General features: G+C 46.0%; 1 protein-coding gene across 1 annotated transcript; it reads left to right on the top strand.

The window, feature by feature from the left end:
* Positions 1-8,195: 8,195 nt before the first annotated feature.
* Positions 8,196-22,527, top strand: LOC104476367 (aquaporin-3). Its single transcript, XM_010116132.2, has 6 exons — positions 8,196-8,420; positions 17,294-17,420; positions 17,591-17,728; positions 19,305-19,423; positions 20,018-20,235; positions 20,938-22,527. Exons 1-6 carry the CDS (start codon positions 8,313-8,315, stop codon positions 21,104-21,106), a joined length of 879 nt encoding a protein of 292 aa, XP_010114434.1. The 5' UTR covers positions 8,196-8,312; the 3' UTR covers positions 21,107-22,527.
* The last annotated feature ends 1,255 nt before the right edge of the window (positions 22,528-23,782 follow it).

The following is a 23,782-nucleotide window of genomic DNA, read 5'->3' as shown; positions in this document are numbered from 1 at the left end:
TATTCTCTGTTAATAATAGCCTTGAGTTCAGATTTCCCGTGATTTCTTTGGCAGCAGCAGGGACCAAGCCTTCCTAACACAACACTTATGGAAACTTCCATAAATGACTGGCATGTCTTATTCCTCTCCAGTGGTCCACACTGGCATATCCCACCAGTTTCCTCTGCGCCTCCACCCTTCCCTCATTGTTGCTGACTCGGTCTGCCAGGTGGAGGGATGACTGAGTGGCACAAAGGCTATGCCAAGCCCCACTCCCTCCTTCCACGCATTGTCATTTCTACCAGCTGAGTGTATTCCTTGTGGGAGGGGTGGGAGAGCATGTGGGGAGCCCGAGTTGGTGCCTCTTTGTAAAGGTTTTGCAAGGCTGAGCAGATGCCCTAGCTGGGTGCCTGCAATAGATACTCCTCAAGCCACAAGCAGGATGAGTGTAAGTGATCTTATCTTGCCTTTTAGTAATAGGTATCCAATTTGCTGACTCCAGTTGCCCAACTCAAGTCTGATTCAGGTCTCCATGGGCTTCCTGCAGGATGTGGTGGCAGGAGGGGTGGATGTAATGTCTGAGCGGCAGGCTCGGGAAACAGGGGTAGACATCAAAGACCCATCACCTGCACCTCCCAGTAGGGGCTCCGGGGTTTGATACTCCCAGTCTGGAGCTGAGGAATGGGTACACCGGTGTGTAGGTTAACAGGCAAAGCAGGAGAGATGCTGTCTGTTCCCAGAGGATCCAGGGCTCCTGCCTGGGAAGCCCCAGACACACACAACAGACTTCTGTTGTCAGATTTTGCTAGGAAATGGTTTCCCAAGCAGAGTGTGTGGCAAGATACCTTGCTACAGGTTGGGCATTTTGGTACCTTGGTAGCGTTGCCCTGCTCCTACCACCCCACAAAACACACTACATGGCAAGTGGCCTGTGATGGGGAGACTCGGGGCTGCTGCCAACCTGGGGAGGGGTAACCTCTCCTCCTCTCTGTGTTTTTTGTGCTCCCTGACCCACTGCTTCTTTTGTCATCCTCCCATTGCTCCTTCTCCAGTCTGGAAGTGAACAGGAGCTGTGGTGAGGATGGGACTCTGCTATTGGGATTTGCTGGGACAGTGGGAGCCACGAAATGTGGGGCTGCAAGGATGGTAGAATCCATCCCCTCTGAATCCCAGAGGGGACAGAGATGCAAGGGCTCTCCGTGGGTTGAGGGAGAAGACCCCTTTTTTGTCCCTTCAGTACACTCTGTGCTTGCCTCCACTCAGTGCTGCTTTCAGGTCCCATCCTGCCCTCACTGGATGCTAGCAGCTGGTAGGGCTGGGGGTTTCCTCACCTAAAGGAAAAGGAACCCCAGGAGGAGGCCGTTGGAATTGGGAGCTGCTGCCAATGCTGGCTACAAATGCGCTGACGACTTAGAGGAAAGCATCTGTTCCAACTGCCGGTTTCTGAGCCCCAGACCCCCATCCTGCGGCAGGGCAGGCAGCTCCCGTGGCTTCTGGGCTGGCAGTTCTCAACACTTGGCCCTGCCCTCAGATGTAAGGGGGAAGGGGAGAGCAGGGAGGTCTGAGTTGGGCTGTTTGTCCAACAGGGGCAGGGCCAAGTCCTCCTCTCTGCTTCTCCAAACCACTTTGATCTGACAGTAGGTTTCGCAGGATAAAACCCATCCATGCCTTGGGTCATGAAGCAAACTGGGGCTTTGATTTCCTGTGTCCAGGAAATACACATGGATGTACATCTTCATGGATGTATTCCAGGGGAATAGGATTAGCCCTGTTTCATTGTTGCTAGTTTAGGACTGAAGTTCTGAATATGCTTTACATCCTATTTTGGCACCTACATTTGCTAACTCTTGTTTGGGCTTTCACAGTGTAAATCCCCACTTTTGTTCCTTCTGGGCAGGCCAAGAAAAAGAGACCAGGATACTTTTCTAAGGAAATGTTGGCTCTTTACCCTTGGGATATTCCAGGTCAATCGTAAGGTCAGTCAGTCAATGTAACTCCATCCAAGGGGAAGACAGTGGCTTTCATCATGACAGCATTCAAATTCTTTGCTCTTCCCCACCCGTGAGATCAAGCCTTCACTATAGCCTCCAGAATAAGTTTAAAAGCTATCACCCAAACTCAGCTTATGTACCCTGCCTGTTGATGTCTGTCTGTGCAGGAGCTGCCAGGTAAAGGACATTCTCCCTCTCTTTGGGAGAGTGACTCTCCTGGTGAATAGGGAGGTGGGTGCTTACGTCTCTTCAGATTTTCGGTGTTCCATCCACCGCACAGCCCAGCCCTTCTGTTTACAGCCCTGTTATCTCCACAGCCGCGGGCGCTCGTCTCAGGTGGCTTGTCCATGCCAAATCCCTGTTGCATTATGGAATCTCAGAAATGCCCATTACAATGCAGTTCCTTAATGCCTGTTTGCTTAAGGATGATGTTTAATACTTAAACTAACCAGGGGAAAAAAAAATAGGCCAGTATGGAAATTCCCCCAGGATTCAGGCTGATTTAACATCAGTTGAAGGAATGGATGTCCCAAAGAGGACAGCAGACTCTGTTCTCTCTTGCAGCAAATGTAGGCAAGCTCACTTTTGCATTTGCAGAGGTGGATTTAGGGACCATCCAGGTGAACTAGTAGTTGAAGTCCTTTGACAGCACTGAAGTCATAACTGACAGAGAGTGTACTTTTCTCCAAAGGTGCTTTTACAGCTCAGGTGCCCGATTCTCTTCTCTGAGGGTGCAGGTTAGCAGGAGTTCCCTTGCAGAGACCATATGAGGACAAGCAAGACTTGGGGGTGCAGAATTGGGTAAGGGTACAGAAACTGGGGAAAAAGAGTTTACTTCAGGGAACTCTATGCCTCCTTCCAGATTTGACCTTCTTGTACGTTCTGCATTTGCATCTCCTGGGAAAGGAAAACATCTTCCTGGAACTGTAAAAGATCTACAGAACATCCATGCTCTTATGGTTTTTACTCTCCAGCCTAAAATTATCCACGACTGTTTCATCCCTAATTGCACTTCTGCCAACACAAACAGTTATTTTGCTTCCTGGTGTACTGATTGGCAGCAGAATGTCCCAATTTGGCCATGAGTTCACCTTACCAAGTGAAATTACCTTGTTTGAGCACTTTTGGCCCATACTAGAATGGAGAAACTCTTCTCGTTCTTCTGATATTTCTTTGCACCTCTTCCACTTACAGTTTGTCTTTCTTGAGCATGGGTGATTTGAACTTCATGTCGTATTGCAGAGAGAGCCCCTGCTGTGAATCGTGGAACAGTATTAAGGCTTCCCCGCTCCTTTTGCAAATACCTCACACCATCTATGGTACAAATACTTTTGCATTTTACAGGTCTGCACTTCCTTAGGGACCGGAGGTGGCTTACACTAACTATGTGTAGATATCTCCACCTGGGCTTCTTTTATAGCCAACAAAGAGATGCGTCTAAAGTGATCACATGGAGTAGACTTCTAAAAAGACATCTAAGTGATTTTGCTCTTAAAAGAGATAATTTGTGCGCTCAGGGGCATCTGTGCTGGGACTACCTCTGGTCATGTTGGAGAGCAGACACCTTCTCCATTCCTGGACATGTCCTCACCTGGTAAGGAAAGTTGTTGTCATTGCTCCTGACTTGCACTTTCTGCCGGCCAAGTTTCACTCCATTTCTGTGTCTTCTGCCTTTAGGGTTTTTGAACTCTCCTGCTGTGCTGCACAGCAGCAGCAGTGTCTCCAAGTCAGGACTGGCTCTGCAGCTCTCAGAAGAATGACTGTCTGCACAGAGCAGTTTATGTGAGAAGCTCTTGCAAAAACTCTATTTCAGGAGAGCTGTTTGTAATAGCTTTCTTCTGGAGCAATTGGTGCTTTTCCAGTGTACAGTAGTTGTTCTGGTATGCAACTGCTTATACTGGAAACATGGCTTCTCTACAGGAACAGCATGTGATGAATGATGTCTATTCTGGTAAATTGGGACCAGCCTTGGGATGAGGAGGAAATCAGACATGACAAGGAACCGACAGTGGGAACAAGCTGTGAGTCCAAGCTCCAATGTAACTCTGAGGGATCTGTCCCTATGGACCTGGAACTTCTGAATAAGAAGTAAAGACTCAGCTCAGGGTCACCTTTTGCTCCACTTGGTCCTAAGAAGTGGACTTGATGAAGAATTGTTTTCAGGGATTTTAAATATTATTCCCATTACCATATTGTAATTCAAAATCCAAATCCAGTTTGCCAAATTCCAGGCCTCTCTTAGATGTCTGAGGAACCTAAATCAGAACTGCAGTTTCACCTTAAGTTTCTCCAAACACAGATGCCATCAACAACCCTCAGCTGTGTTGACTACCCTTGTTCTCTGGATTAATTTCTCCAGTTTTCTAACTGAAGGTTGTGGGCTACGCAGACCCAGACATGAAATGAACACCTAGCTCTGAAAATCTGGAGATTCAAGGCAGGATGTTGAAATCACTGCACTCAACCCTCCAGCTAGAATCGTTTAGAAAGCTTATAAACTTCCTACCCACTCACTTCCTACCCTGCCTTGCTAGGCAAGCTATAATTTTTACTTCTAATGAAATCTTCTGAACATGTCACCATATTGCTCTGTCAAGTGGGGAAGGAGATGGTCAGAGGTACCTTCCAAAGGGAGATTTCACAAGGATGAATCCTGTCACGCTGTGACCCAGTGACCTCTCCTGGCACAATGGGTTTTGCACCAGGTGACCCAGCCATCAGTGCAATGACTCATTACAGATTTGTGTGATTCACGCTTTTCTCCTTATAGGATTGCACCATGCATCCTGGGATGAGTGAATCAATTTGGCTTGGACAAGATGTGGAACCCATCGGTTCAGGTTCATCCATTCAACTGCTTAAGGAAAAGCCTCGTTACTTTGTTAAACTTGGTTTTTAATAGGAAAAATTACATTGCTGGAGGCTGATTCAGCACTCTGCAGAAGCCAAGGGGTTTATTTTGTGTCACTAGAGCCAGCAAGAAAACAGCTGAAGAAGGAGCCAAGGATCAGTTCTTCCTTTAAAATTTCACCTGTGTCTTTCCCCCAGCATGGAGTGATGAGGGAGAGAGCCAAGTGGCAATGCAAACACCAAACTTGGAACCTGGGTGTTGGTTTTGGATCACGTCTTGAAATAACAGCCTGAGAAAGAGTGAGTTTCTTGTGGTGCATTGCATGGTTCTGCAGGAAGCAAAGGAAAGGAAAGGAGTAAGAAAATTACAAACATTACAGACAAGTGCTCTGTTGGACTGAGGTCAGAGGGCATGGGTTCAAATTTTGGTTTATCTCTAGCTACTGCCATATTTGTAGGTCCCAGAAGATGTTGGAAGAAAAGATTAAGATTTATGGAAGGAGCATGGCAGAACAGTATTGTCTCTGATTTCCCTGCTGAGCTTCCTTTTCTGTTTGCGTTTTCCTCTGGGCAACCAGCAGTTTCCATAACTTAAAATATTACATTGCCGCCCACCCCCCAATGCCTTCATTTTGTGACACTGTGCAGATTGATGGAGGTAGTTCACTCTAGGCACTTTAACACCTGATGTTTGAATCAGGCCATGACTGACAATAGAATTTCCTTGCTTGGGCTTCAGTATCTTGGGCACCACCACCGGGAGGTCAGGCATGAGTTTTTGTGACAGAGTTTTGGAAATTTCCTTTTTTTTCAAGCCTTTGTGCTGTGAAATAGCATCTTTGAGTGTCCATGCAAGGCAATGTTAAAGGTGTGGACATCTTGTTGTGTCCACTCAACACTAGGAAAACCCAGCAGCTCTGAGGTCCCACCTTGTTAGTCTTATTGCTACATCTTTCCTTGTTTGCTTCTACTGACCCGTGGACTTCTAACCACCAGCACAGGTACCAGTACCCTGTCTACCACTCACTGTGAGAGATGGGCTTATTTGGAAACCTACTGCTGCTGACACGCATCTTTAATTGTTTTGTCTTAGATCATGTGTCCCTGGAGTACAGCTGAATGGTGTGGCAGGGCAATTCCTGCCTTGGCACGAAGAAGGTCTGGAACTGGGGTCTTTCAGCCCTTACCCACACTTTGATTAGCTATTGCTTCTGAAAAGATTTTCCTCTTCTGTCAGCATTGCATAACTGCCCCTTCCCTAAGCTCCTTCCTAGATAATAACATGGCTGTCTGTTGGGAAAGCAATTGCATAAGTTCCTATTGCTCATTTTAAGTAATTGGATCTGGGGCTGCAGTGATTCACCCTCACAACGCCCCAGGAAGGGAATTCGATGTCACTCTCTCCCATTTACTGATGGAGAAGCTGAGGTGTGGAAAGGTGAAGGATTTGCTCAGGGTCAGGCAGTGAGTCAGCCACAGAGATGGTGTCGGAGCGCCCACCCCACCCTGACTCCTCGGGCTTTTGTCTGTCTAGACTCTTCCAGCTTTGATGCTGGTGTTACCACCATCTTCTGTCATCAGCCTGGGAGCCTAGATTTCTCCTCTCACTTCACCAGTCATGAGGAAATTTCTGTATCCTCAACTCATAGCCAAAGGGGCTCAGATGCTGCAGACAGGAGAAATGTACCTACCTACCTGGAGGTCATCACACCTCCCTACGCCTCTTGCTCCTCAGCTGTCTCTCTCTGGTCTCATGGCTCTGTCCCCACCACCAGGAAAGGAATGGGATCCAGGACCCAGTCTAAACAAATCTCAGTGAACCTACACCACAGAACACACCATCTGCACACTGGTGGTTCAACAAATGGCAAAACAGCCCATGGACCTTAACTTAGGAACTGCCAAAAGGGAAGAAAACCCAACACACAGCTTCGTTTTTGGCTGTAATGGATTTGATATAAAATCAAGGTGAAAAGGACAGAGTGGAGCATAAAGGATAGGGGAGCGCAGGAGGAAGCGAGGCAGAAGAGCAGCTGTGGATCCTCCACGGGTCGAGGGATGCGAAGCAAGAGGGTGAGGGGAGAATGCTCGCTGTAGTTCAGAGGACCCCACTGATGCTGGCGATACAGGACCGGACTTGAGCACAAAGTAATGAGGAAAGTTTCCTGTCCCTGTAATTACCTTTGGACCCGAGTGCCTCCCTGCATTTGATTCCTCACACATTATTGCTTTCTTAACCACATTCCTGACTCTGCTTCTCAGACTGGCTGCAGTTTCTGTATGAAATAAAGGCTCATTCAGCACCACACTAAAAAGCTCTACTTTTTCAACAGGAAAGTTGACGGTTAAATAAGAGGAAAAGCTGGGTATCTGTGGCTTTGCAGAGGAGGTGGGGGAACAAATCCAGGAAAGGGGTCCCCTTCAGTCCTGCAAATTCAGCCCTGCTGCTCTGTGTCAAGCCCTGGTGAGTCAAGGAGCCTGGGGAATGTTTACTGCTCGCTTAACACAAACCAGATGCCATGAGTGGCATGCGTCCTGTTAGCCACCCTCACCCCAGATGGTATGGACTGGGACAGCTTTCGTTCACTTAGCACTGGCCCAGTGCGATACAGGACGTTACTGAGGATGAAAATGCAGCAAGAGTTGGTTCCTGAGAGGTTCAGTGAGTCTGTGAGCTCCTTGTCAAGGTCCTATAGTAGTGACTGGCTCTGCACTAGGGATCTCCCATGGCTTCTTCACAGCTTTCATGGGGACTGGGCTGCAAATGGTCTCCCAAAGCCCTGAGAGAGGGAGACAAAGGGTAACAACACACTAAAGTTTGGACCCAGAGGCAGATTTTCATGGACAGAGTGCTCTGCTCTTGCTTCACGACACCAGCTTCAGCTGGGGGATTGCTGGAGTCAGGAGGTGCCCTGGCCTCAGCCTGCGTTACAGGTGTGGGAGATCAAGCCCTCCAGCTCCACATTTTCACTGCAAAAGCACCTGCAGCCTCTGAGTCAGGACAGGAGCATGCATGACTGCTATCCTGTGGCAGTTTGGGAGGAAAAGAAAGCTGAAAGCATGGTACCATGCTCACACAAATGGGTTAAGACACTGCTCAGTCCATGCCCTTAGCTGTTAGCTCTCCAGCTGAAGCTGGAGACGGGTGGCTATGGCCTCATGTTTTAGGTGCTAATAGCAGGGTTTTGAGGAGATCATCTTCTCCACATTTATTTCCTCCTTCTTCTTAAACTCCTGAATATTTTGCTCATCTATATGAGCAATAAAGAAAATGAAGAAAACCACCCACTCTGTCTCATGCTGAAAAGGGGGGGGGGAAAGTTGGGTTTTGAAAAGAGGGTGGAAGGGGTGTGGTTACCCAGGAGGTGTGTCAGGCATCCTTGAACTTATTTATAAGCAAAGGCAGCTCTGCTGGGGAAGAAAGCTTGCTGAGCCTTTGTCAGCTGCTGGTTTTTCCCCCTCTGACACTGCTTGAAGGTCACCTCTGCCGTGATGGGGAGGCAAAAGGACGTTCTTGCTACTATTGAGGAGCACCTGAGGATCCGGAACAAGTTAGTGCGGCAAGCACTGGCAGAGTGCCTGGGGACGCTGATCCTGGTGGTGAGTTTTTGGTGTGGTGTGGGGATGCTCTCTAACCCCTGGGTGTGGGGTGGGGGGGAAATTGTCCTGGTGAAGGGGCTGTGCTTCTGCCAGAGTTTGCACCAGGGATGAGCTCAGGTCTTGTGAAACCTGCTGTAAGGAGGCTAGAAGAGAAGTCTTTGCCCACAGGAAAAAAATTAATGGAAGTTTCTTTAGGGTGAGCTTCGGGGTTGCAGGCAAAGCAGAGCTTGTTGGGTGTTTGAGGGCTTTTGTGTATTTGTGAAGTGCAGGGAGCAAAATGTCTGTGTAAGCAGCAAGTGTTTTGCTAGAGATCATGCAAAACTTCCTTTCTGTTTACCTTGGAATATTTTCTTGGCACTGAAATACTTCAAATGTTGTCACTTTTTTTTTTTTTTCCCTTGTGCATCCTATGGAGAAGAAGTAGCCAGTTTTTAAACCGTGGCAGTATGTTTTTGGCCACAGGTTCCCCGGGGTCTTATCAACCTGGCTGCACTATGTGCCGGTAGCTGATCGTGAGCTTGCACTCACCATGTGTGTGACAGTCCTGAGCTGTCACTCAATGTGTTTTTAAGTGGTGAATGGCAACAAAACTTTTCTGCCTGCTTAAGTGTTCAGTTTCCAAAGGTATGAGCTGTAAGAGATAAAGTGGGGTAGAGATCTCTGTAAGTGACTTAGTTTGCAGATGTCTTGAGCTTGCTTTGGAGTCAGAGGCAGATGTAAACAGGTAGATTAGCTCTGTGTGAGGAGTGGGGAGCAAATACCAGGGTAGAAAAACTGTGACAGTGATGTCTGGCTTTGGGCACCTGCATTCAGAAAGGTAGGACTGTTCCATGGGCCACAGGTTTGGTGTGCTGCTCTTGCAGCAGAAATGAGTGGATGTTCACACAGTGAGTATCTGCAGGTGAAAGTTCCTCTGAAGTGGTGTAAATCCAGAGCAATACTAAGGGTTTCAGTGGAGTGAATGTGGGCTTACACCTCTTTGTAACTGATGGCAGGGCTCTTTGAGGAGAAATGTAATGGCTGGAGGAGCTGAAAGTGGAGGAAGCCTTGATGAAGCTGCACATGCGCCTGGGGAACAACACAAAAGGGCTAACGCACAAACTTATGCTTTCATAAACAAGATTATTTTTTCATGAGGAAGGCAGGATTACTGAGTCCCCTGTGGGAGGACTCTGCTAAGACCCTGTAAAATGGTACCACTTTTAAAAGCAAGCAACTTCACACAATGCAGTGGCTTTACTGTCAGAGTGACCCAGCTTTGGTGATTTGCAAACAAATCCTGTTGATTTTTCAGGGAAGGGTTATTTGGAATTAAGGTGGGTAGAAGCTGATAGGAAAGTGATTAACAGGTAGAAAGTTGCTGTCTATTAATCACTGATCCTACCTGCAGTTAGGATTGAAGCAAGGTAAGACTTGTAAGGTGGAATAATGTTTCCTACTACTCGAGTTAATGTTGCTGCGAAACAAGGAAACCCCTTGGCCACGTGGATATGGGATTTCAGAAGGGCTCATGATTACAAAAAAAAAAGTTATTTCTTGTTCTGACTGTGTTAGCTAGCACAACAAAGACTGCTTTTCCCTACAGCCTTGCCTCTCTGGGGCAGAGAGGAGTTGGGAGTAGGGATGTGCTGAGAGCCTGAGGAAGGGTTTGGTCCAAAATCATAACCAGCCTCCAAAATGAGGGTGGTAATGGACACTCATCAGCCAGGCTGGATGGATGCCAGCCACTGGTAAACGTGGGCAACAGATGCCTTGTCCTCAGGAGCACCACACCTGCTGTGTTTTAAAGTGTGTGTAAAGGTACAAGCGAATCCCTCATCTTGTGCAGGAGTTCCTGACCTGGTCTCTGAGGGCAAAGAATATGCAGATTTTAGCGACAAACTCAGCTTCACCTCGTAGGTCTTGTAAAAGTCACCTAGGATCTCCTGCAGCAGCTCTGCAGTGGATGGAGGGCTGTGGGCACTCTGTGTCCATGTGGTTCTCCCATCTTCTCGATGAAGTGGGCTGGTGGGAGAAACAGCAGTCCCAAACGCTGTGAAGCTCAGGCTTCAGACAATAAAATACCAGAGGAAAGACCTGGGATCCAAGAAATTGTCTTCCTGGGAGATGGAGTGTACTGAGCACAAGTCTAGAACAGAAGAGTATTAGGGATGGATTTAAGGTTTGATATCATTCACACTGAAATAAACTTTCCGAGCCCCAAGAGAGGGAAACCGTTTAAAGTTTGTGACTTACTTTAAATTTCACTGTGTAATGTAAAACTTGTCCCACCGTGGATACTGGCATGGCTTCAGCTTCTTCCTTCCTCCCTTTCACTTGCGTAACGACTGTGGCACGCTCAGGCTCTGCTAGAGCAAAGATATTCCAGACCCCTGCAAAGTCGCTTTGTCATAAGGATTAATCTAGTGCTGGATCTTATTATTTTTTTTTTTTAAGGAAGTTGTAAAGGTAGTGAACATTCGGATGAAATAGTGCTTCTTTTAAGATAAGAAGAATAACCCAGCTAAGGCAGCCAAGCCCTGAATAGTGTGAAGGCGAGGTGCTCTCTACTTGGTGCTGTACACAGCAAAGGCAGCCAAGCCCTGAATAGTGTGAAGGCGAGGTGCTCTCTACTTGGTGCTGTACACAGCAAAGGCAGCTTCCTTGCACAACGTGGTTTTAGTCTGTGGGTAGTGTGTTGCTATTAAAAAATACTAATGCTGATTCTACCTTTCCTTTGATAATTAAGATTACTCCCCCCCCCCCCCCCCACTTCAAAATGCACTTTGAGTGGTGCTTCAGCTTGGAACTTCATGCTGACGGTGGAAGCACCACTTGCTGGCAGTAGTTAAGCAGTGTAAATGTTGAAGGCATTTTCTAAGTTGCTGTTTGTGTTATTGCTGTAGCAACTCGCTAAAGCCACGTTTGCAGTGGTGTGCCACCCTTAAATGCCCGATCTGTTTGCCTTGCTCCGCTGGCTGTAAATGCCAAAGCTGGCTCTGTTTGGTTTTCACATTTGCAAGAGAAGAAACTTTCTGTTTATAATGGATTTCCAAGATGGTTTAACTGTGATTCATTGCTACTGAGGCACAAAGAACGGACAAAACAATTCCTAATTGCTTTTCAATCAGGGCTGCCTTGATTTTTGTGGCTAGGTGGGAGCTTTTTGGGGTATGGGTGTGCTGCAGACCTCAGAAACCGAAACAGCAAGGTGGTGGGGATGATCAAGGAAAAGGGAGCCTTGTTTAAACTGTTGGCAGCCCAGAGCTTAAAGTCACCACTCATCCCACAGCCATCTGGGGTGGCACAGCCATTTCCCACAGTCACTGTTTGGATTATGGCAAACTTTTTTGAACCAGATTGTCGCATTTGGAGAATATGGTGTCATTTTTATTTATTTAAAAAAAATTTTTAAAAGTATTTTCTCTGTTAATGCTTTGCTAGGCTTTAAAGGGGGCTGGAAATCTTTGCTGTAAGCATGTTGGGCGCTGCTGATTCCTCCCTGTAAAAGGGTCTGTGCTGGTGGGTGTGGAGGTGTGGGAAATGGCAGTGCTGATTCTCTGCCTCCCTTCTTCCACCAGAAGACCTCAAAGCTCTGCATTAACTATTCAAAACTATCTCTTCTTGCTGTCACTGTGCAGGGGGAGGTTTCTCCTTCTTTGAAACAGTGCAGTTCGGGCACCATGACTTGACCAAATTGCAAGTTAGCTTTTCCTCGGGTCTGCCCAAACCTGTGACCAAAACCCCACCAGAAGTACAGGCTGTTCAAGAGCTAAAACTTCGTGATGTGAGAAATACCAGAATATCAGAATAAGGGGTTTTGCTTCTGTGTGTGTAGGGACGGAATGAGCTAAAATAGCGAATTTCCTCTCTAATGCCCAACTGCCCTGCTGACAGTTGCTCGGTTTCTTGTGCTGAATGCCGCTCGTCTCTCATGCAGCGTTGTTGTAGCATGTGATGTATGTGGGGCACAACTTTTCCTTAGACTCTCTTATCTCTTGAGTCCTGCAGCCCTGCCTGGCTCTGGCACAGCGCGCAGTGCGGAAAGAGCCGTAACATGAGAGACCATCTGCTGCTGCTACCCTTCCCTGTAGGACTGCTTCTGTCCAGGCTGTCTCCAGCCATGACCTACAAGAAGCCAGACTGTGGAGTCTAATGTTTGTCCTTGCTTTGCAAATTGTAAATGATGACTGGTATGGTGGTTTGAGAGATGCTTTGAGGAAAGGCAAAAATGATGGTTCTCCTTGCCCTGTCTTTGTGGCTGGTAGAGATGGTCCTGGCCACATGGGCCATGGAGCTGAGGAATATCTCTGTGTGCTGCTTGAGCAGAAACAGCAACAGGGATAGATCTGTCTTCAGATCTACCTGGCTCGGACCTGCTCCTTGAGGAAAACAGTAAAAGGCCATGGGGAACACTTACAATGCCTTTAACCACTTCTTGTTTGAGCTGCAGAGGAGTTGGGAGGTTATTTCAAACTGTCTATAAAGTGATAGTCCTCTGTCCCCTCCCGCCTTCCCCCTTGAAGGGACTGTAGGAGAGTCCTAAGTTTCACTCTAATGTGAAGAGAGGTGTCCCTTTGTGTGTCTAATGCTTAAAACCTTCCATTGATATCTCAGGGTCTCTTCCTTCAGAGTAGACTCACAGTTTGGCTGCCCTTCTGGCATCTTCCCCCCTAAACAAAGGGCAGCCAGGGCTGAGTAGCCCTTCTGGTCCACCAAGGTGATTAGGGTAGGTTTACAGCAGGCTACTTGCCTAATCCCTGGTTTATCTGCTGGCTGAAGAGGAAAGTTGTAATTCAGGTAAGAACAGTCCTCATGGGCTGTGCCAGCAAAACTTTCCCATCTTGTTTTAGAGATCAGTCTGTCTGAAGTCCAAGACCAAGTGCCTCCAGACCTTTTGTGTTGCACCTGAAGGCATGTAAAAGTATCAGCAAAAAAAAAAAAAGAAACCTGGCTGTTGTGCAGGGGAGTGCTGAGCACTACCTTCTCCTGAGCTCATGTATGGAGCTGCTTTTCACAATGTCTGCCTGTAAACTCAGGTGGTCTGACTTCTTCGTTAGCTCTTTCAACTTTTTTTTTTTTGTCCTCCAAGGTCCTTTCCTATTGATCCTGACTAGCTCCAGGGCTTTCTTGTTTCTAGCCATTGAGACAAGGAGTTTTTATCTTGGGTGACAAAGCCAAATGGCTGTTCTCCAAACATGCCCTGGACACAGGGAGTTTAAGGTTTCCCTGAGTATGAAGTTTCACCTCGCGACCTGCTACCTTTTCCAGAAGCAGTGGCAGTAAAACCAGGCTGTCCCCTGCCTTGTACAGGCTCTACAGTCTGTCGGTTCCTCCACCCTTGAACCAGTTCAACTCATGGATCCTGCAGAACATGGGTTTTAGCGGTGCAAGGAGTTGGATCAGTTCATGAGGAGCAAGAAGCTTTCCTGTTGGCAGGAAGAGCCGTTAGCTCTGCTAGAGCCATAAGATGAAATTGGGGAGCAAGCTTCCATTAACCTGGTTAATGTGTCCACTGACCTCAAGTCCTAGGAAAGTGGCTTTAATACATCAGAATAATGTTTTGTTGCAATCATTTTGTTAGCACTTTAAATCTATTTTTGAACTTGGGTAGTGGATCATGGGAGCCTAACAGTTCATTGCTGCACCCACTGCCATGTGAGCTGCTAACTTGGCTTTCAGTTGGCTGGGGTGTTTTTCTAGTAATGGTTGTTTTTTCTTTTTGGTCTTTCTTTTTTTTTTATTTTATTTTATTTTTTAAAGGGGTAGTGGTGGGCATATTGGAGGCAGGTTATTAAAATCAAGAGAATGAGGGGTCATCTCCCCCTTGGGTGTGCACCACTGTCTCCTGACCATAGTGGTATAATATTGCCTGAGGACTTTTACATCCGTTGCGTGGACTTAAAAGCTGCTGGCATAAACACAGAATTGCTTTTATTTGACCCTTTTTGCGTTTCAACTCAAGCTAGCTGCTCCTAAATGCTTCTCTGCAAGCACTAGAAAAGGAAGACTTAAAAAAAATGAGTGCCGAGTGTCTCCTGCCTCATATGGCCTGTGAAAAGGAATTGGAAGGAAAACTAGAAAATAGCAGAAGTGGAAACAATGGGATTAAAAATAGTAACAGCCACTACCGCAACAAAACTGTGTGATGTCAAGCCACTTGCCACAAAAGCACTGGAGAGCATGATCTGAATTGGTTTCTAAAAGTCAAATGCAATGGGCAGATGTCATGCATGAGGCTATCTGTTCATGCTTAGTGGACTCCTCTGGTGCAGGATGGAATTGCACACACATATATCAAAGTTCCAACTTGTCTCTAAATATCACCTTACTCTTTTTATCTGCTGAGGGTCAAGTTTTCCAGTGTTAAGCTGAATTAAGCCAAACAGTACTTAGGTCTCATCTGATAAATAACTGTAATGCTCCTGTGGAGTGGCTCCAGGCTGTTTTTGCACGGGCCATGGACTCTCTTATGAGGAAAAGCTGGAGAGCTATTGCCAGGTGCAGGATGGGGGAGAGGAGAATGGGGAATAACCTCCTGAGAAAAGGCGGACCTGGCATTCCTCCAGGTTAAGGGAAGACCTTTGTAGGTGAACAGGGAGGTGGAGCGAGGGGGAAAACTTTACTCTGTGGTTTCTGCAACCAAAAGGTATGAGGCTAATGAGCCAACCACCATCCACTTGCAGAACTGCCAGTTCTTTCAGAGTGAATAACAAATAACTTAATCATTATGAAGAAACTGGGGTCAACCCTGCCAAATTCAGATACCCACTGCAGGTTTGGTTGGTTGTTTTGTTTTGTTTTTGGTGGGGTTTTTTTTTGGGGGGGGGGGGAGTGTTTGTTTGTTTGTTTGTTTTTTCGCTCGTCCCCTCGCTGGCCAGATTGATGTGCTGCGTGGCCTTAGAAAGACAAACACCATGGCCAAGTACCGTCTACAAATCTCTGTCTAAAGTATGCTGGGGCTTGTCTGGGGTAAGGGTAAGGGAAGGAATGGATGTCACCCTGGTTGCTAGCCAGTATGTATTTGCTCACTTGGAGCTACCCTCCCCTCAGTGGTTTGAGCATAGCTGGGGATGATGGCTCTGTTTACTGTGTGATAAACAAGGCTCGTCACTTCTGCCTTTGCCTGGGCATCTTCTCTGCTGTGGTTTCACAACTGGGCAGCTCAGGATTAGGGCATTGAAGGGGCTGTTCTGAGTGCACCCAGTAGAGAGCAGCGCTAGCTGTCCCTCTCATTAACTAACGAGTTCTACAGGTTCCTTTGTTCCTTCTAGACAAGGTCCTGTGTTTAGGTCCTGGCTTCTTATCAGGAGGCACCTGTGTACAGAGTGTCCACCTTGTTGAGCCAGCGTGCAACCTACCTGGCTGCTCCTGTCCCAGCAGGCTGAGTGCAGTCTTTGCTTTGCTTGCAATTCATCAGTTGTCAAGGGGATGGGAGGGGATGAGTTAGGTGTGTTTTGGCTTTGCCCCTCATCCGGATTGTGTCTTGCACAATGGGCATGTCCGGTATTGGCAGGAAAGGTGATGACAGCTACCCCTGCTGCTTTTGTGAGTGTTTGATGGCTTATACCCTACGAGCAGATACTGCTTCTGTGGCACTTGAGTAATTCTGGGATGACAGAGTTCACAGAATCAAAAAGTCTTGGTGGATGGGTAGGTATGGGTGTGTGGTCAGAAGAAATAAGGCAAGCCTTGATCCCTAGATTTGAGGATCTCAGGAACAAGCTGTTATCCCTGTCCTAGTTTAAGGGTGATTTCAGTACCTGCTGATATGATAATCCCTAGTATACACCAAAATCAATTAAAGTGGAGTCAGTGGAAGATTGAAGCATACAGATCATCAGGATTAGGGCTCCTTAAATTACATGGTGAGTAGTAGAAAGACTTGGCAAGGCAGAAAGCCTCCAGTTGTATGAGTGGTGAACTGAACTGCCAGGGGAAACTAGTTTGGGTTGTTAAAGCAAAGGAAGGATGACTTTTGAATGTAGTTGGGAAGAGAAGGATTACCTGTTTGGAGCAAATGTCCTTGAGCAAGAGCACATGCCTCTCTTAACTGCTAGGAAACACCCTTTGTCACCCAACAGAAACAGCTTTTATCCCCGTAAGTGCTTGGTGCATCCATTATCTTGGACAGAAGGCCAAGCCTCTGGCTGCACTGGTGGGAGGCTGACTGTGGAATATGGACTTTTCTTGATGGTGCCTGCGCCATGTCAGTGCTGCAGAGATAGGCCAGTTGTATTGTCCTGAACCTTTCTTACATGGTTTTGCCATAGGAAGGATAAAAGTGGTTTGGGATCGTGTGGGCCATGCTCAGCGTGCCCACAGCAGAGATTGTACCTTGGGTCTGGGAGAACTCCAGGCGCTCAAGGAGGCAACCCCAGTCCCTCACCTTCAGCCAGTGTCACCTGAAAGAGGACTTTATGAATGTCAGGCTGAATATGGCCTTCTTTAGTCATGCCTGTATTTCCAGGCATTAGCAAAATTTCCCCCTACCAATCTACATGCTACTGTGTCAAACAATTATTAGTCTTTTTTTAACAATAACTTACCCAGATCCCTCATCTAAACAGTTGCACTGTAAATATTCTCACCTACTGCCTTAAAATCAGATAGCTGGGCAAAGACCTCCAGCCTTCTGTGGTCCAGTCTTGCTTTTGACTTTGGCCCTGGTTTTGATTCCCTCTGCCAGGACACAAGATTGTCCTTTCTCCTTCCCTGCTGTCCTTAGAGATAATGCCTAGATACTTTGACCAAAGGTTGATGCTTTGAAGGCTTTGAGTCATCGGTAGGCTGTGACAGTACATGCAGGTGTAAGTGGAGCCATTGCAGGCCTTGGTCAGGAACTGGCCCTGATGTGAAACAGAGAGGGTAATTTTAATCCCTTCTCCTTTTAGGTGTTTGGCTGTGGCTCTGTCGCGCAGATCGTGCTCAGCAGAGGCACCCATGGAGGCTTCCTGACTGTCAACCTGGCCTTTGGCTTTGCCGTAACACTTGGCATTTTGATTGCAGGACAGGTATCAGGTAGGTTGTGGCTCCCTGTGGGCTGTATTTCAGTTGTGACAATTGTTGTAGAGGCCTAGATGGCTGTACTTTTCCTATGTGGCACTGGTGTGGAAACCACTGTCCCTTGGGTACTCTCTGGGACACAAATTCTGCCTGTAAAAGTACACTAACCACCAACCTCTCTGCAGGTGGACACCTGAACCCAGCTGTCACTTTTGCCATGTGCTTCTTGGCCCGAGAGCCCTGGATCAAGCTACCAATTTATGCCCTAGCACAAACCCTGGGGGCTTTCCTTGGAGCTGGCATAGTCTTTGGGCTGTACTATGGTAAGTGCAGAAACTCTGCGTGTTTGTTGGCGTGAGACTACTGCTCTTCATGGCTCACTGCAGGGAGGCTGGTTTCCAGATCAGAGAGAAGCATTTCTTGCAGAGTAGAGATCTGACAAATCCTCCTTACTGTGTTTTCCGGAGGGCTTTCCTCATCTTGTCCTGATCTCATGATGAGGGGTTCAGGTCTCCTCAAATCAGTCTGAAGGCCAACCAGCATTGTCAATGTGTGAGTTTTTACCCTTGAGTAATGATCACTGGACCACTGGATAGCCCTTCTTGTATCTGCTATCTAGACTAAAGCAGATCTTCCAGAAACCCAGTGAAACACTAGTAGAGATTGAGGTTTTCTGTGCACTGTTTCAGAGCTGTTTTATCCTTCTGGATTAAAAAAACCCAAACAAACAAACAAAAAACCCAAAAAACCAACAAAACTTCATAATGGATGTCTTCTGCATTGTGTCATGTTAGCTTCCAGACAATGGGACTTCTAACATTTTGCTGCGCTTATGAGAGTGATTCTATACCTTGGAAAGTATTCTCAAAATCCAGTTCCTCGTGCATCTATTCCTCCTGAGTTGTGTTCCTCATCACGGGGCAATATTTAGGGGGCAAGAACCAACTCTCTGTGCTGGAAATTGCTCTTCTTCAATTATCAAGGGTGACATTTTGACTCAGACTTTGCCTCCTGATATCTGTTTCTGGCAATAGGAGCAGTGTTCCCTATAGCTGAGCGGAACATCTGGGTCACTGTAGCTTCCACCTGAAGTGAGGGAACTGCCACCCCAGCAGTAGCACTAACTGCTTTTTCACTTTAGAAAGAAGCAGGGGGACCTACCTTTATCTCTGTAAACATCAAGACTCCAGTTCAACACCAGTTACCTTTCTAGTTGGTGGGCTGAAGTGTCCTCTTCAGAAGAGAGTTAATCCCATCTTAGCTGCCTAAACCATGGAAGAGCTACCTGCAGAAAGTGTCTGTTTTTTTTTCTCTCCACTGGCCATGAAAGGAATCTAGGCAGCCCACCTAGGCTAGTTGTCCAGCTGCTACACAGTGGTAGGCAAGGGGCTGACTGCTCTACAAGACAACCCTGAGAGGTGGAATAATTGCATACTGGCTTAGAGGAAAGTGCAAGATCAGCCCAAATCCTGTTTGCTGTAGATCAAATTCATAGCAATATCTTATATCTTGACACCAAGACAGATACCATAGGCATTTGGGTACCTTTGGAAGAGATTTGGAGTCACCTTAGTATTTACTTTTTGGCTCTAACTCTTTCCTGGTGCCTGGCAAACAAGAAATGCTAGGAACAGTGACTTGGGCCATCTGCACCTGAGCCTGACTGGTAAAATGCTGTGGTGGATCACACCCTAAGTTTTCCAAATAAGTGTTTGCTCTAGAGGAAATGGTTTTGCAACACATAGCAATGGGTTGCTCACGGAATGCTCAATATTCATGGCTCTGTGGAGACAACATTTTGGTCATCTTCCAAGTGCAGTCCTCTCTCTGTGTGTTGGAAAACAACTGATCTCTCTACCTTTTTTTTTTCTTTTTTTTTTTCTTTACCCCTACCTCTAGATGCCATCTGGGCTTTTGGCAGTAACCAGCTATATGTAACAGGACAGAATGGCACTGCTGGTATCTTTGCAACCTACCCATCTCAGCATCTGAACATTGTGAATGGATTCTTTGACCAGGTAAGAGGGTGCTGGAAATACGAAGGTGCATTAAAGCACCCTTAAAGCAAGAAGGCTTGTGTTAAGGGGATTAACCAGTGGTACAACACTGGCTAGGACACCAGTGAAAATGATACCACTTGCTCTCAGCCCCTGAAGAGCCATAACATGAAGAGGGATGGCTCTGCCTCACTCCCATGGTACTACTGTGGCTGTTACACAATCCAGAGGTCAACTGGGTGTGAGGTGGTTCTCCTTAAAGTTGCCATCAGACACAGAGGAACAGCAGCCGCCCAGCTGCGGCCAGTTGGATGCAGGTTCAGGAAGGTGCCTTCTTCTCTTCTGGCTGCTCAAACAGTTATTCATAGCTCTTCTGTGGGTAGGGAAGTTGGTGTGGGCTTCATCAAGCCTGTGGGCTGCCATGATGAGCATGTTCCCTTCTCCCATTCCTGTGGTTGCTCACTCTACTGTGGCGTGATGGCTCCATGGGATGACTTAGTGCAGCTCTTCCAGTATAGAGAATAAGTCTTAAATGCATGGGACTTCAGAGGAGTTACATAACTTGGTTAAAAAACTAACCTGGATTAAATTCTTGTCTTTCTTCTCCCTCTCCAGTTCATTGGCACTGCCTCCCTGATTGTTTGTGTCTTGGCTATTGTTGATCCATACAACAACCCTGTCCCTGTGGGGCTGGAGGCTTTCACAGTTGGCTTTGTTGTCCTTGTTATTGGAACCTCCATGGGCTTCAACTCTGGCTATGCTGTCAACCCTGCCAGGGACTTTGGGCCTCGTCTCTTCACAGCCATTGCTGGCTGGGGCACTGAAGTGTTCTGGTAAGTGCTTGCCAATGAAAACCTTGTGTTTTCAAGGAGAAAAAAATTACAAGTCCAAATACGTGGTAGCTCTGGTGTTAAGAATCTTAGCACCCAGGAGGTATGTTTGGATTATATAAGTGTTTTTGAAACACACTGTTTGCTCTGCTCTGACTTCTTCAGAAATTGTAGAAGCTGGGCAGTTTCCAATGGTGAGAGCAGATGGCCTAACTTTGCTATTAAGGAGGAAATCTAGGATCATTTATGAGAAGTTCAGGTGCACCCTGAACATGAGCCTATCATTGTTTTTTGTGGTGGTACAAAATGGAGACTGTTATACTCCAGCTGTTGTTGTTGGAGGTAATTAAGAGAGCAATGAGCAATACAGGCTACGTACTATCAAGGGCTGCTTTCCTGCAAGGCGTGGGAGGAAATCGAAGGAGACTAGCTCAGGCACAGCAACTGCTTCTCTCCTTTCTTGGTGGAGAGACAGACTTGGAAGTCCTGAAAGTAGTTGTTCTGAATTGCTTGTAACCTGAACTTGCAGTGGGAGGCAATATCTGCTTCGGAAATTGCTGTAGACATGCAGGTACTATTGTCTTTTGCAAGTCAGTGATGATGTTTGGAGATGACCAGATCTTGCATTATTCCAGACCTGAACACAAATATCCTAATGCTTAGGTTGCAGTTGTTACCTTGTGTATTTTCTTTTTTGTTTTCCAGGACTGGTAAGCAGTGGTGGTGGGTTCCAGTTGTTGCTCCTTTCCTCGGGGCCATTGCGGGAGTGATGGTCTATCAGCTGATGATTGGATGTCATGATGAGCCTTCTCCACCTGCCTCTGAGCAGGAAACAGTCAAGCTGGCTAATGTGAAGCACAAGGAAAGGGTCTGAGGAAGCTGCCGCCCAGGTCTGGCAGATATTCATTACTCAGGACTGCAGCTGGCAAAGAGGAGGAAGGAGTTAAGAAGAGCTTCAAGAACATCAGGAAGTGTTTTGGGTTTTTTTTTTCCTGTCTTGAGATATTCTAGTCTTTTAATTTTTTTCTTTTTGTGTATATCCCTGATGCATTTGCTTTAAGCATTTTCCTGTGAGCCTTTCCCCAAATGCAGTATCATTTAATCCTTCCCCGGTAGAAGGGGGTTGAGGTCTGTAGGAGGCAGGAGAGAAGTGGGCATTGCTGTCCAACACCTCCAACATGGGCCAGATGGTCAGGAATCTGGAGCTCTTTTGTGCTGTGTTGCTGGCCTTGCCTATCAGTTTGGCAAACTGCTTCCCTCCAGACCTGTGTCTCCATCTGTAGACTGGGGATCATGCAAGACTGAAATTGTGTTGCTAGCATGGACTGTAAACTCCTGCATCCCAGAAAAAAAAACTTACTTGCAATTCTACTGTGGATCAAATTCATTCTTGGTGTTGCTCTAAAGTAAAAAACTTGTCACCGGGAATGAACTTGACAGAAGGATTTTTGTTGGATGAATTTTTGTATCTCCCATGAATTCTTAAAACATTGTATCAATCAGCTGATCCATAATGTCAAAGCAGAGAGTGAGAATGCACTGGATTTTAATTTAATATGAATGCAAAATGTTTACAAACCACTGCGCCCTGTTGTTGTAGTAACAATTTTTAATATTGACAACTGTTTGAAGATAACACGTAGGAAATTCTTATTCTAGGCAGGGGCTAACCTGGAAAGAAAGCTTGGCTCCCTGTAACAACCTTTCTAATTAATCAGCTTTGTATATAAACTGCAAGCGGCTAATGCTAAAGTTGTGCGTGTTCATGTAAATTTCAAAATAGCGCTGGTTTTTTTTTTTTCTAAAATAGATTTATATATAATATACTCCTTAAAGCTGTTACTAAATACCAGGATTGGGATGAGTTAACAATGTGTGGGAACTGCCTATTCTCTGACAGCTTTGAGATACTGTTAGATTTTTTTTCCTGGGGTGGCCTTAGATTATGGTGTTTTATGATTGGAGCATCTCCTTTTCTACCTTGCAGAGTTACTGGGGTATCCCTGGTACCCTCAGCTGAGGGACAGAGGTTGGGCACCTCCTATACTAGCAGTACTGGCATCTCAGGGGATCTCGGCTCTCCCAATACCGTATTATTAAAGGGGATTTGAAACAAGCAGTGTCAGGTGTGAACGAATTTGTAGGTTCCATGCATTAGAGAAAGTATTTCAAAGCCTGTTTCTTTAATGTATGAATTCTTTGAAATATGTAACTTTGTACACATTTCCAGTGACTAAAATGATGTATTTTTTTTGCCTTTTTAAAGATTAAAAAGTCAATACCCGCCCTGTAAAATTCTAGTGTTGGTTTTATTTTTAAGCAGCTGTCAGTAAACTTTATGATGGAAAGGAAGTCATCTACACCATTAGTTTCCTCAAAGCCTTTTCCTCTTCAGCCTCTATGAGCAAAAGAGAATTAACCCTTTTTAAGCAATACATCTATGTATTCCATTTGTGTTTCACTCCTTTCTTCTCTGGGCTGGGCTTTTGGGGCAGGTGGGGGGAGATGGGGTGCCTGTAACTCAGTACAAAGGCCCAGGTATGGGCTGGGGGTGGGAGAGATGCTGCTGTCAGATGTCTTACTCTTAAGGTAAAAGAACTAAGAGGTCAGCATTTGTCCCTTGCCCTTTGTACCGTTTAATTTATCTTACTGTTCTTTCCATTAACATAGTTCTTCTGAGCATGCAATCCTACTCTGCATCCAGTGTACTGTCCAGCATCTCTGAGCATATTTCACTTGTCACTTTTCTTTTCATTAGCTATGCCATGCAAGGAAAAGTATTACAGACCTGAACCCAGTGCTTACAGAATTATATAAACAGCTTTCTTCCAGCCTGCATCCTCTATAAATAGAATTATTTTTGCTCTTTGGCTGATTTGTGTACTGCTGTATTTTTCCTGTATTAATTGTAGTGCCTTAAAATAACTTGTAACTTCCCATATGGTGCCATACTGAACAATTCATTGAAATTGGGATGAATGCAGTTTCCTGCAATTCACCAGCTAGAAATGAAATGGCTTTCTGGCAAGAAAGTTGCCAAGTTTGTTTGGTATACTCTCTATCTGTGGTCAGCCTCCTGTTCTATTCCATTGCTATACTGAAAAATTTATTGCTCAAAATCTGTGTAAAATTCTTTAATATTACTGTCATCCTCTAACATAGCTGGAGAGGTCAAGCCCCACTCCCCTTCAGGACTGTTAGTCCTTTTTATACTCTTCTACCACATCATATCTTCGACTGACTTGATCACTGTATTAAAATTCTTACTACAGACCTTAAGACTTTTGATTCAGGGTGTGAGTTTTGGGGTTTGTTTTTGGTGTTGTGTGTGGTTTGTTTTTTTTAGTTTTTTTTTTTTTTTTTTTTTCTTCTGGTGGGTTTTTTTTTTTTTTTTGGTACATTACCTACCACATTATTCCTGCCTCCACCTGGCATGTAGTAATTGCATTTTTCTGTACTTTTGCCTTACTTGCGCCTCAATGGTGTATTTAGCTTATTAAAACTGCAATAAAATACCATACCCGTTTCAGGTTAATTTTTTTTTTTTTTT

This window comes from Chlamydotis macqueenii, chromosome Z (assembly GCF_036417535.1).
Source record: "Chlamydotis macqueenii isolate bChlMac1 chromosome Z, bChlMac1.mat, whole genome shotgun sequence".
In the NCBI taxonomy this organism is placed as follows: domain Eukaryota; kingdom Metazoa; phylum Chordata; class Aves; order Otidiformes; family Otididae; genus Chlamydotis; species Chlamydotis macqueenii.
Note: the sequence above shows the minus strand (reverse complement) of the source record. Positions and strands in the feature narration are given on the sequence as shown.